Raw genomic sequence first — 14,127 nt, 5'->3', positions numbered from 1 at the left:
ATGTAGGCAAACAAATACAAATAAAATAAAAAATTAAACTAAATATCAAAAAAATTAAATACTTATTAATTTTGAACTTTAAAAACTGGAGCTGCAGCCATGCCTCAGCTGGTAGAGTGCTTGCCTAACATGGATGAGCCCTGAGTTGGACGGCTCGAACTGTAAGACCTGAGTGTGGCAGCATGCACCTGCAAGCCTGGACAGTAGAGGCAGGATGATCGGAAGCTCAAGGTCATCCTCAGCTACGTAACAATTCAAGGCTAATTTACTGGGCTGTATGAAATCCTGTCTCAAAGATAAAGCAAAACAACCCTGGAACAGAAAAAGAGAGCAGAAAGCGAACATGAACTGTACAGTCACAGACAAGGAAAGCAATAGCTGGCTATGCCTTATTGTTTACTCTGTCTTAAGCTATAGTAATTATAAAAAGAATCAGGCAAACAAAACTTAAAGTTCATTACTAAAAAACTTTACAATGCACAACTTTCATAGTACATATTCTCTTCATACAAGCTCTTGAAGACAGTTATTTTCCCCCTAGAAAAATGTTTTTTAAATAACTCTTAACCTTGCCACGTGATAGTGGCACATGCCTTGGATCCCAGCAGTTGGGAGTTCAAGCCCAGCCTGATCTATATAGTGAGTTCCAGGGCAGCCAGGACTACATGGAGAAACCTTGTCTCAACAAACAACAAACAAACAAACACCTCTTAACTGAATGAGTGGAGAGAACAGTGGTCATATAATGGTCTTATATGGGAACAATTTTGCTAGTGTCGAGATGTCTGATGGTAACAACTGTGAGGATCTTGTTGTCATCTCAGAGACAAACCCAGGGGAGCCAGGAAACATCACAAAGCACAGACGCCCAGCACAGCGGAGATTTCTCTGCCCAGTGCGAATCAGTCAAGCCTGGGTTTACAAGCCACCTCGTAGTTCGCCTTTGAAAATGTTTTTGGTACTATTTATGTATATCCGATACAAAGCAGGGAAAGACATACAGCATCTAGAAGCGTTTCCACCCATCACTCTTATCTCAGGAGGCAGTAAGTTCTGAGCTCGGTATTACTCACACTTTCCCTTATTTGTGAGTCTAAGAGGTAGTTGTAGGGGCAAAAAATTATGTCGGCACTGTCTATCAGTTCTCGAGCTGTATAGTAGGGGCAAGCTTTCAGTTTCCTCCCGAGGCTGACAAGTTCTTCTATGTCCCAGGCTTTGGACATGCCGTGAAGAAACTGCAATGTCTGCTGTTTACTAATTCTGTGAACGCCATGATAGAAATAGCAGGACTTCCCCTGAAAACAGACGTAAGGGATATGTGAGCCAACTCTGAAAATGAAGGAATAAAATAAGATTAGCTCAGAACTTAAAAAGCATTACTACGACCAAAAGCTAATACTTTATAGGGAAAATAAGTACTTGCATATTTATAATCACAGTCACATCTCCCTGCCAAAACACAGGGATCTCACTATGTTGCCCATATTGACCTTAAACTCCTGGGCTCAAGAGATCCTCCTGCCTCATGTTGCTGAATTACAGGTCATATCCAAAACCATTTAGAGATTATAGTAATTGTCTCAGAATGAGAGAGAACTTAAATACAAAGTAAACTTGAGAGAATATTCACAATTGGTGTAGCCATGACATTAGCATAACACTTCTGAGAGGATGGGCAAAGCAATGGCATCCCTGCCGCTTTTAGAAGAGAATCAGGGCGATGGGCGGTGCTGTAGCCCTTAATCCCAGCACTCAGGGACCTTTGTGACCTTTGTGAGTTCAAGGCCAGCCTGGTCTACTGAGTGAGTTCTAGGACAGTCAGGGCTACGCAGACAAACCCTGTCTGGGAAAACAAAAAACAAACAAACAAACAGAATTAGGTGAAGGGAATACAGAGAAAATTTCAGTTCATTCTCTTGTCCCTTTTCAAATTCAAGCCACGAGACAATATTGGAAGTAAGGAAACAAGGAAGGCAGAGGGGGGGAAAAGGGAGGAAGGAAGACCATTTTGAGAGAAAAATAAAGAAGGATAATTACAAGAAAGATCATAAAATATAAGAGTATCTCCAAGATTCACAGTTATTTATTCAGTCCCCATCTTTCCCTATTTTAAATGTGTAAAAAAAAAAAAATCTGTTTTAACTTGTACTTTTTTTTCCACCCCCCGGAGTTGAGGACTGAACCCAGAGCCTTGCGCTTGCTAGGCAAGCGCTCTACCACTGAGCTAAATCCCCAACCCCAACTTGTACTTTTTATAGTTTCCGTTAAGGTGTAACATTTCTTTAAATGTTCGTGTGGTACTGAATAATGAATCTAGGGTCTCTAGTACTCTAGATAAGTATTCAACTTCTGAGTCACAATCTCTAGTCCTTGTATGAATATTCAAGATGTCCAATGGTAATTCCTATTTTTGATGATATCTATTAACATCTTCGTTATTATGTTATCAGAAGTAAAACAATTATTGTTAAGTATTGGTAAATTAAAATTTTAATAACTCACTCTAAGTAAGAATGTCATATATTAGCATAAACTGTATAAAACTGGGGGAAAGAGAGATGCCTCAGTGGTTAAAAGCACTTGGTTCTTGCAGAAGACCTAGGACTGGTTCACAGCACACACAGTAACTCACAACCACCTTAACTCTTGTTCTAGGCCTCCACGGGCTCCTACATGCATATAGTGTGCAGGCAAACTCATCACATATACATAAATTTTAAAAAGAAATTCCAAAATGTATAAAATCAGCCCGGCATGCTGGCCAGTATCTCCAGAGGAAGCTGGACAACAGGACTCCTCATCTTGGGCTAGCTTTGACTCTTTTATCCATATACTTTATTTCTTTTCTTTTTGGGGTGAGGGAAAGCAGGGTCTTATGTAGCCCAGGCTAGCCTTAAATTTGAATCCTCTTGCATGAGCCCCCACGGGCTGGGATCATAGTTGTGCACCACACTACCCAGATATCATTTACTTATCTTTCTTTTACACGTGTGTGTTGCCTGCATCTATGAATGTGCACCACATGCATTCCTGGTGCCCACAGCGGGTATGTGGCTCCCTAAAACTTGATTTACAGACATTGTGAGTTGCCATGTGGGTGTTGGAAATTGGACCCTGATCCTCTGAAAGAATAGCAAGTGCTCTTAACTTCTGAGACGCCCTTCCTACTGCTTCGTTTGAATTTTTTAAAAATAAGATAATCTATATTTAAAACTTTTTAATGAATTGACATTTCTAGCTTAGCTTTCATTTTCTTTCCTTAATTGAAGCAAAAAATTAATTTTAACAGACAGGTGCTTATCTTTCCAGTTCGGAGGCACTTTAAAAGTAATACTGAACAAAAGCACATGTGCCTTCAGATCAAGCCAAATAATCAGAAAGTTTACACTTAGAGGGCTCTTAGGACAACAGCTCTTTGCAGGCTGATAGTGAGGCCAAAAGCGCATCCCTTTTAGCCCTGTAACAGAACCCGGAAGGGAGTCTGTTGGCTGGGGTGTTATCACACTTTCACTCCTTTCACTCGTTGTCAGCTATCTATTTATCATTTCGCTTTGGTAATCAGCCACAGTAAACATGGACACCTATGGTGACTTTGTAATTGGCCCTCATTACAATACCAAATTACTCTGAGGGCTTGGGAACAAGGAAAAGACCCACTCATGGACACCCAGAAGGTAAGCGCTCTGACACAGAGCTAGGATGTAGCAAGCCACAAGCAACTATCTTTACTTATATCACTAATATTAAAATACAAAATACTTGTTCATTTTGAGCCAAGGAAAAATTCTGAGCATTGAAGTCTATTAATTATTTTTACATGACTCAAACTTAAGAATAAAGATCAAATGCAGGATTCTAGAATATTATACAAAAGACTGCCTTAAACTTTTAATTGCTTCCCCCAATGTATTTTAACTTCTATATTTCCTACAAATGCATAATAATTTGTCAAGAACAAGTGAAAAAAGAGTTCAAAAATATATAATGACAATGACAGCCAGCACTTGAGTTTAGCAAAACCATTAGTAACTCATGGGAAATGGTTTAAACAGGGCATTTGCAGTTTCACCACAAAACCCTTTTTCTTGAGGACCTTTAAAACATAAACAGTGAAGAGATTCCACACAATTCTTCAGCTAATGAGAAAGAATTTGAATGGCAACAAATATGACTACAGAATTTCAAGCGTGACTTTGAGTAAGTCTATATTCTCTTCCCTACTCTGCACAAGTCACTCAAGCTCGTCATAGACCCTCTCCTACTGAGTCTCTCTCTCCTACTACACACACTAAATAGCTGTTACAACGAAGAGGCCTAAAAACCTGAGTGAACTCTCATCTGGTTAAAATAAAACACCGAGAAAGAAAGAACAATGAAACATAATCTATTCATATCCTACAGTAGGAGGGGACCATCAATGTAACAAAACTCTTGGGACTCTCACTCATAGTCTTCTGTGTAAAATCAACTCCGATAAAATAACAGACAAAAAAATTCAAAATATACTACTACTGCTCACTTTAGATCCTGGTTCACTGAATACTCCTGAGTGTACTCTCAGACTTACAACTTCAATTTTCAAGCACATTAGCTACACTAATTATAAACTCCCAAAATAATACTACCCAGGATTAAAATGGTATTTACAAAAAGCATGTTATTTTACCCATCCTAAATTCATACCACACTAATTTCCCTAAAAAAATTTAAGATCATGTGTGACATTGTTTTAAACTTAATAATCTCTTATAATTATCTGACAAAATATGTACTAATTAGAATTATAAATTAGAATAATCATGTATCTAAATATTAAAAATTTCAAAATTTGTACAGTTTAAACTAGATTTAAATATATAAAATATGTTGATTAGATCTAATTAAATAAGATTCTTAAAACGTCTTTATCCCCTCATTTGACATCACCTATGTTCAACTATTTTGGGTAGAGGGATTTAAAAGAAAAAAAATTGTAACTATATACAACAGAAATTAATATCTACAAATTTTAAAACCAAAATCTATCAGTTTAAATGTGAGCCAAGATTTTCTTATGGCAAAATATTTTTCAAAAAATATCAAAGCCAGTAATTAATTTGATTTTCATATTACTTAATGGTCACTAAAAAAAAAAATACATAGAACATGTATCAAGAAATTTGAGTCTTTTCAACCTTATTTTTTTTCCCTTGAAATCAAAGCAGTTTTACTCACATGTTTTCCATCCAGCAATTCCATGCACTTTTCGTTTCTGTTGAAGTTTCCAACTACTTCAGGATGAACACAGGTATGGTCCCTACTGGAAAGAATAGTCATCGGGACCCCTGAGTAAGCTGTTTTACGGAGCTCTCTAGTAATCTGAGCAATCTGCTTGTGTGTTCGTGTCCCAAAGTAAATTTTAGGTCTCTTGGATTGTTCCCCATTATCTTTCTTAACAGTGTTTGCAGACTCTTTGTTAATTCCTTGGTTAGCAGAGCAACAGCACCTGGAACAAAGGCCATCAGGCTGAAACAAGGAAAGAAAACAGAAAACAGAAACATAGCAAATCTCTCAGAATGAGTCACAGCGGTCCAAGAAGCTTACAGTCCCTAATTCACCATTGAAGAAACTATGCCTCAGATACAAGTTAGTCCTCTATCTTCTCAAACTTATAAACAGTGTTTCTACACTTACATCCTCTCTGACATATCGTACTGACTCTTAATTCCAAATGTTTAAAGGACAGTTTAATCCCTCTATTTTATAACTTATAGTTTTTAAATAAAATGACAAATTGAAAACTCATCAATTTAGCTTGGGTCATGTGAACTTGTGATATTATAAAACTGATAATTTCCCTCACAGCACAGCTCAAATATTCTACATGTTCAAAAAAAGGCACTTTAAAATAAAGTGGGTCACAAAAAAAAAGGTGGTTAATGAAAGAACAGATCTAACGAGCTCAATCTTAAGCATCACTACGAAAAGTAAAGAAAATCATTCCTGAGCAAAGGCATGAAAACAAATGAAGAATGTCAACATTTTTCAGGGAGTGAAAACAGGCTGTTTGCATGGAACAAGTCTGTCTAAATCCAATCACATGTGTGAAATGAAAACCCACCAGAAAAACTGTTAGCAAAATAGCTCCTCCTGGACAAGTTCACTAGCAATTCGGCATCATAAAGTAAATCATGTAAATGTCTCTTTAAATACAAGAGTACAGTCTACAATTTACCTGATTTTAATTCCTGTTTCCAAATTCTGCCCACATCTCATTTTTTTGCAAGTTTAATGCTATAGGAACTCACACATTCTTAATAAATAGTCCCTTCAAAGCTCTCATTCCTCCAGCAAACGGGACAGAATGCGGCTTCATGTAGGAGAAATGTAGTGTAACAGTCATTGGTAGGGAAAAGGTAGGCAGCACAACCATTTAAAAGATTTTACACTGGAAATACTCAGTTTTGAGGAACAAATACTCTACTTACTGCATTAAAAAATTGTAATCAGTAAGATTAGCCTTCATAAACAAATGATAAGGCATAGTATGTTACACCACAATACCGGAGATCAAGCTGTCTTTTAGCCTCAGTTCAGTGGAAAAGCAAGTTCAAATTACTCCTAGTCTCACTCAACCTTGTCCACCATTAAATATTACAATACATGATAGAATGGATGTAAATGTGACCCTTCTGGAGCTGTCACTCACTGGGATAAAAGGTTCACTGATGTGCCAAATAAACATTCAGTCAAAGCAGATAAAGTTACAGTCACGCTGGAATTGTTACATTCCCCTCTCGGGTTGCCAGTAACAGCAGATTTCATTACAGAGTGCTGCCACATTAAATAGCCAGTTCCAAATATCCTGCCTTCTATATTGAATAATTACTTATTCACTGAAGGGATAAAAGAAGAGTTATGAATGGGGCCCTTGTCACCGGTGAAGCAGGAAACAGCTGAAGCGTGGTTTATGTTACATATGTTGCAATATCTAACAACATACAGAGAAAATGGAGTGCAAATTCTGTCATGATATTTGCACTAAATTCTTGTTTAGTTTCTACAGTGATCACCTTAATTAATTAACATACTAAGAAACTAAGGTAATAGCAAGCACCAAATTAGTTTACTTTTCCATACCTTCCAACTTTTTACTCAATTATACTATTTCTCTTCCTATAATGCTGTTGAATTTACCTGACTTAGGCTGTTAGGACTCATTAAATCATTGTGTTCTATATGAATACGTTATACAGAACCCTAAAGGTAATTCATTAAAATGGCTCTCAAACACCCATAAAGAAGGGGAGGGGGGAGGGGGATGTTTGGAAAAAAAAATGGCTCTCAAGGCTTAGAAAACTTCTTTTTGAGAGAACATTTTCAACATTAATTTCACTTAATATTTACTACCAACTTCTTTTAACTTTACCTTTTTCCTGACTTCCTTTCAAAAAAAAGATACAGAAATATATAAAATAAATCAACTACTACAAATGTCTTCATATTTAATTTACAGACCTTCACACATATACAAACATATTTTTCATATAAATGTTTTCAAACAAAAAGAACCATTGCCATACAACTTGCTATTTTGTATTCAAATTTTTAAATATTAAGACGGGCGAGTTTGGCATTTGTAAATCGGTTCTTTTCTTTAAATGTTATGTAGTAGCTCTACTAATACAAGTTCATGATTAAAAAAATTAATCAGAATAGATTTAGATACCACCAATTTTTCACACCATTAATTCAGAAGAGGATAAGCCAGGGTTATTTTCATATGAGATGTGTCTTGTTTGTTAACTTTTAAAGTGATCTGAATAATTCTGCATCTATGAATTCAAGGTAAATGCCTTAAGACAGTTCTCAGTGGGGAGTTAGGCAAGGAAAAGGTAAGACTGAAATGAAGACAGTCGTGTCTTGTTCCTATGTACTCCCGAGGTTACTACTTAAAGGATTTCAGAGAATGTCTGACAATGGAAAAGTGGCAGACAGCAGAGTGGAAGCTCGTCAATAAGCATTTAGCTAACAGCAAAAGGAGCTGCTTGAATCAAAATTATTAACTTTCAACACTGACAGAATACACAAGCTAGGATCTGAGTAAGAGCAATGACAGGAGACCAGAACACTCCTTGACCCGTGAATAAGCTGCTACTCTCTGGCCATTCTCTGAAACCCTTGGATTTAGGAGCACTGAACATCAGATGAATAAAATTAACTTTGTGTTTCATAGAGTGGTTGCTTTTGCCTATGCTCTTTAAATTTATATAATTTTTATCAGGACACTACAAAACAAAATTTAAAACTATAAACTTGATTCATCAAGTATACTGAAGGCCAGCAGGTGATACACCTACTTTCTAAAACCTGTCAATGCTATAACCTGTAAATGTCAATGAGTTATGACCAAGCTCTGTAAAAATGAATTCCTCTTCACATCTAGACACTGTCTTCACTTCAACAGAAGACAGGAAAACCCAAGATCCACAGCAGCAAACAAACGCACAGTAACGTTTAAAGAAAAACACAGGGGACACCAGTGGACGGGACAGAACTCACCTGCTCAAAAATTCCTTTCAATTCTTGGCCAAAACTGTTCTTGGGGACTTAGCAACTAAGAATTATCAGAAAAATTTCCACATGTTTAATCATTTCTACTTCCTCTTTTGTCCTATTGAGAAAAGATAGACCTAAATTCTTTGAAAGGGTGAAGGATTAGAAGGTTTGATTATGAGAGAAAGGCCAGCTGCTGGGTCTTCCCCCATTCCTAGAATCTTGTGATGAGCAGTTAGTTCCAAGTATAGCACACTAAACATCAGCTATGAGAGTCCCACAGCTCTCTGCAAACCTTCTCAACACACCCCCTTTAAAGCAGTATGCCTAAACACTTGAAAAAAAAGGAAGGCCACGAATTATTTTCAGAAAAGGGAAATTAGGAAATGAGGAAATAGAAATTAATGTCACAGTCAACAGTGAGGCAAGAAACAAACAGCATTAGTTGGTGTCACATATACTGAAATATCTAACAACAGGATCACACAGAAAATGGGAAGCAAATTATATCATGATATTTTAACTGAATAGTTACTCTGATGCTCTGTACTGTAGGAGACTAGGGATTGAATAGTCTTTGGAGAAGCAGAACAAAAAGAGCATATTTGCTATGAACAAAATAAGTATTTAAGCATGATGTGGTGGCACACACTGGTTATCCAGTACTTGGGGAGTAGAGGTAGGAGTATCAGCAGTTCAAGGATATCCCCAGCTACATAGCAAGTTTGAAGACAGTCTGGATTGAAACTCAGTCTGAAAACACATATGCTCACTTGCATATTCTCTCTCTCTCTCTCTCTCTCTCTCTCTCTCTCTCTCTCTCCCTCCCTCCCTCCCTCCCTCCCTCCCTCATTACCCTCCCCAACTGAGAGAGAGAGAGAGAGAGAGAGAGAGAGAGAGAGAGAGAGAGAAGAAAATAGCAATTCCCATTTCCCTAACTTCCCAGATGTACAGCTATTTTGTCCCATTACAGCTTCCTTAAGGACAGCAGCTCACATTTCTCATGTAACGCCTTCACTGAGTGTGGAAGTGTAACCTAAACTGTTTGCCTTGGAGGACAATGGCACAGTGGCTCAAAACAAACTGCTATAGCTTAATATCACATTTTTAAAGTCCGATAAATACATTAGTCCTAATTTAAAGTAGCTTAAATATGATAAAGGTACTTCAAAAATTAAATGATTAGCTTTTTAAAGCAGAAGCACAGGATAATTTACTACTCTTTGGGGTTAAAACGAATCATCTTATGCGAGTATTTGTGGCTGTGTGCTCTAACACATACATATCCTAAGAGGTTCAATATTAATAATTACCACTTATTAAAGCTGTCCCTGGATGAGGCACTTCACATGCGGTATCACATTTCATTCATCCATTCAGTCAAGAAACATTAGAACTCCTTGTTCCACCAAGCCAAGTAGAAGACAATGACAAGGGCCACCCAACCTCATCTACAAAAAAGGGCTTCTCTCTTTACTTGCCTTACAAGGGGCAGTTTGGAGAGTTTATCAATGCCAGTTTCATGAATTACACAATTGTTCCAGTTTCTTCCATGTGCTTATTTTTCTGATGCAATTACAAAATATTCCTAAGGATAAATTATGAATTAAAGTATACAGCTCATAAAAATTACTTAAAATTATACTTAAATTAAATATTGTCCATCAAGATCCATGATAAGTGTAACAGAAGAGGGAAAAAAAGGATCATTCAATCAATAGACTCTTTACAGAGTCAGGAAACTTCTTTTCCACCATCAAATGTTTTTCATCCAGGGTCAGAGAATAAGTATTTCAGGTTTTGAAGGCTATAAGGTCATTGCTCCTATATTTAAAAAGTCCATGGGATTTAAATATGAGTAAAGTTTTGTTTTGTTTTGTGGCAGGGTTTCTCTTTGTAGCTCAGGCTAACACTGAGCTCTCTCTTTGAAACCCAAAATGGTTCCAAACTTGATCCTTTTGCCTCGCCTCTAGAACACTGGCATTATAGGAACATGCCACCCAGCCCCTTTAGAAATGGATTTATTCATTTGCTTGTTTATTGGTATTTTATATGTATGAATGTTTTACCTGCATGTATATGTATATGTATATGTATATGTATATGTATATGTATATGTATATGTATATGTATATGCATCCCATGTGTGCCTGGTGCCTAGGGAGGTCAGAAGAAGTCATCTGTTCTCCTGGAACCAGAGTTATGAATAGTTATGAGCTGCCATGTGGTGCTGGGAACTGAACTTGAATGCCCTGCAAGAACAAGTGCTCTTAACTCCTGAGCTATCCTCCAGCCCCAGGAAAAGTTTTCTTAAAAAACAAAACAAAACAAAAAACCAATAGTGAAAATAATTGAAAATATAATCTCATTAATATGTAAAACTTATTTAAAAAGACATCTTTCTTAGGCCTTTAGATGCCTACAACCTCTACAATCCCACTTACTACAGAGGCTGAGGCAGGAGTACAGACGGATCCAAGGCTAGCTTGGCAGCTTAAACTTCAAAGGGTCCGGGTACTGTGGTCCAAAGGCAGGGGGTTTGCATAGGTTCAACAGATAACACTCAGAATTACAAAAAGAAAGGATGCAAGGGCAGCAGCAACAAGATGCCTCCCTAGGTAAATAAATAAGGTAAAAGGAAGGCAGAGACCAAGAAGAGATATTTGCAATGAATAAAAATAAATAAAGTATCTAAAACACAAGAACTGTGATAAATACACTTTAAAAAGGCAAACCTAGTGGACAGCTAGGAATAGGGAAATCACACTAGAAAACGTGGAAAGGCTGAGGAGCACTTGAAAACATTAGCAAGCTAGTGCTTAGCCCATCTCAGCAATTAGGAAAATGCTAATTAAAACCACAATTTCCTAGCACTAGGGACGCAGAGGCAGGCAGGCCTCTGAGTTTGATGCCAACTTGGTCTACAGAGTGAGTTCTAGGACGGCCAGAGCCACACAGAGAAACCTGGTCTTAAAATAACCAACTAAGCAACCAAAACAAAACAAAGAAAACATCACAGTTTCCCTTTTGCACCGACCAGACTGGGTGTGGGAAAGAGTGTGAAACCGCTCTCCTAAGGAATAAACACATGCACAAACCGACAGATCCACGTTGGAAACCACAGTGAAATCGTATAGTGGAAAACACTAGTGAAGTCAAAGGTACACAAAATCTTTGTGGGCTCCAGAGGTGAATGGCTCAGTGGTCACAGAGCTGCTCTTCCAGAGAAGGCGAATTTGGTTCCCAGCACCTACACTGGTTGGCTCACAACGGCCTGGAACTCCAGACGCAGAGGTCTAACACCCTCTCCTAGCCTCTGCATCCTTTGGATCCACACAAAGACACACATGCATACATGCAATTAAAAATAAATCCTTAATAAAATAAGTTTAGACCCAGCACGGGACCACCAGTACACATTAGATAAATCTGTTAACATGAAGACAGCTACACAGGGATATAGTTTGCCCCATTGTTTTTGTTTTCTGAGACAGAGTATTTACTCTGTAGAAGCTGGCCTGGAGCTCACTATTGGCATAGGCTGGCCCCAAATTCATAATAATCTTCCTGTCTTAGCCTTCCTAGTGCTGAGGTATGAACCACCATGTCCAACCTCATTGCTTCAGTAGTGAGGAAAATGTGTTATATCTTTCAATAGAATAGACAATAAGGGTTTCCCTAACCAACAAAAACCATATACATTAAAAATAAAGTATAACTTTATTATGAACACATACCCAACACAGCAATGTTGAAGAAGTTGAGTATAACCTAGATGTAACTCTCTCCATAAAATTCCAAATAAATCAAAGGCAGGGATAAAAATGTGAAATTTTTGTTTTGTTTTTATAAGACAGGGTCTCTCTGTGTAGCCCTGGCTGTCCTGAAATTCACTTTGTAGACCAGGCTGGCCTTATATTCACAAAGTTTGTCCTGCTTCTGTCTCCCTAGTGCTGGGACTACCAGTATGTGCCACCAACGCCTGGCAAAATATGAAAGTTTTAAGTAGAGAACTAACAAATAACTATTACAGTAAATAATCACAGGGAAACTATATGTATGGACTAAAATAGGACTGGGGGGTGGGTAGAGTACTTGCCTAGCATGGACAAAACTTTAGGTCCAACCTCCAGCATATACATCTATAACTGTACAACTTGGGAAGTGGAGGCAGGAGGACCAGAATTTTAAGGTAATCCTGAGGGATGTTTGGTTTTGTTTTGTTTGAGTAATATTTTTGTGTCTGTTTGTTTTTTCTGGGACATGGTTTTACTGTGTGGCCCTGACTGGCCTGGAAGTTACTATGTGTAGACCAAGTTGGCCTCAAACTCAGAGATCTTCCTGCCTCTGCCCTACGAGCAGTAGGATTAAAGGTATTGACCACCTATGCTGGGCCTAGGAAATCAGTTTTTAAAACGTGATTCCATAACTGTTATCAGGTGCTCAAAAGAGACTATGACTAATTTGGGTAAGGAAGAGCTTAGTCCACAATCAGATTTTACAGTGGAAATGAAATAGCAACAGCATTTCCTTGACAACCAACTGTGCCATACACATTTATTCTAGATAGGAATAAAAAAGGTGACAGTCAAGATAAGATCACTTCATAGAGGTTTGACCACTGCTTTTAAACCCACCTCAGTTTTAATATCCAATTACCCAATATAACATAAGGCTAAGAAAATTTGAGATGTGTTCTTATTATGTTTTGTTTTCTACTTTCTATTGTCAAAAAGACAATCAAAAGGAATTCTTCAAGTCACTGCAAAATCCACAATAAATGTAAAGGTCAAGTTCAAAACCTTAAATCTAACCAAATGGAAATATAGAAACATGCAGGGTAAGGACCAGAGGAGCAGGAGAACGGAAGAAACATGCAGCTGCTGGGGTGGGGCAGGGGATCTCAGGAAGTCCCAGAGACTTGGGATGGGGGAGGCTCCCAGAACTCAAAGTGGTTGACCTTAGCCAAAATGCCCAACAGTGGGGATACGGAACCTGAAGAGAACACCTCCAATAGCCAGACAGGACTCCCAGTGGAGGGGTGGGGACACCAACCCACCTACAAAATTTTCAAACCCGAATTGTTCCTGTCTAGAAGAAATGTGGGGAAATGGAACAGAGATGGACGAATGGATGATCAGTCACCAACCCAACTTGGGAGCCATTCCATGAGCAGGCACTAATCCCTGACACTATCGACTACTGATGCCATGTTGTGCTTGCAGACAGGAGCCTAGCATGGCTATCCAGCAGCCGAACAGGGCAGATGCAGATGCCCACAGCCAAGCATGGGATGGAGTTTGGGGACTCCTGTGAAAGAGTTAGGGCAAGGAGTGAAGGAACTGAAGGGGGTGGCAACTAACAGTTGGCTACCAGTGTCAACTAACCTGAACCCTGGGAGCTCTCAGAGACTAAGTCGCCAACCAAAGAGCATACATGGGCTGGTCCGGGGTCCCTGGCACATATGCAGCACAGGACTGCCTTATTTGGCCTCAGTGGGAGAGAATTGATGCCCCAGGGGGGTAGAGTGGGAGGGAGGGCAGCATTTGGGATGTAAACAATTTAAAAAGATAAACAACAACAAAGAAACAT

General features: G+C 38.4%; 1 protein-coding gene across 1 annotated transcript in view; it reads right to left on the bottom strand.

The window, feature by feature from the left end:
• Brip1 (BRCA1 interacting protein C-terminal helicase 1) overlaps window positions 1-14,127 on the bottom strand; it is a 121,559-nt gene that overhangs the window by 81,734 nt on the left and 25,698 nt on the right. The window contains 2 exon segments of the mRNA XM_032914222.1: window positions 1,074-1,295; window positions 5,215-5,505. Of these exon segments, the coding sequence (XP_032770113.1) occupies window positions 1,074-1,295; window positions 5,215-5,505 (513 nt within the window).

This window comes from Rattus rattus, chromosome 9 (assembly GCF_011064425.1).
Source record: "Rattus rattus isolate New Zealand chromosome 9, Rrattus_CSIRO_v1, whole genome shotgun sequence".
In the NCBI taxonomy this organism is placed as follows: domain Eukaryota; kingdom Metazoa; phylum Chordata; class Mammalia; order Rodentia; family Muridae; genus Rattus; species Rattus rattus.
The sequence above is the reverse complement of the archived record's forward strand: the minus strand, read 5'-3'. Positions and strand labels throughout refer to the sequence as shown.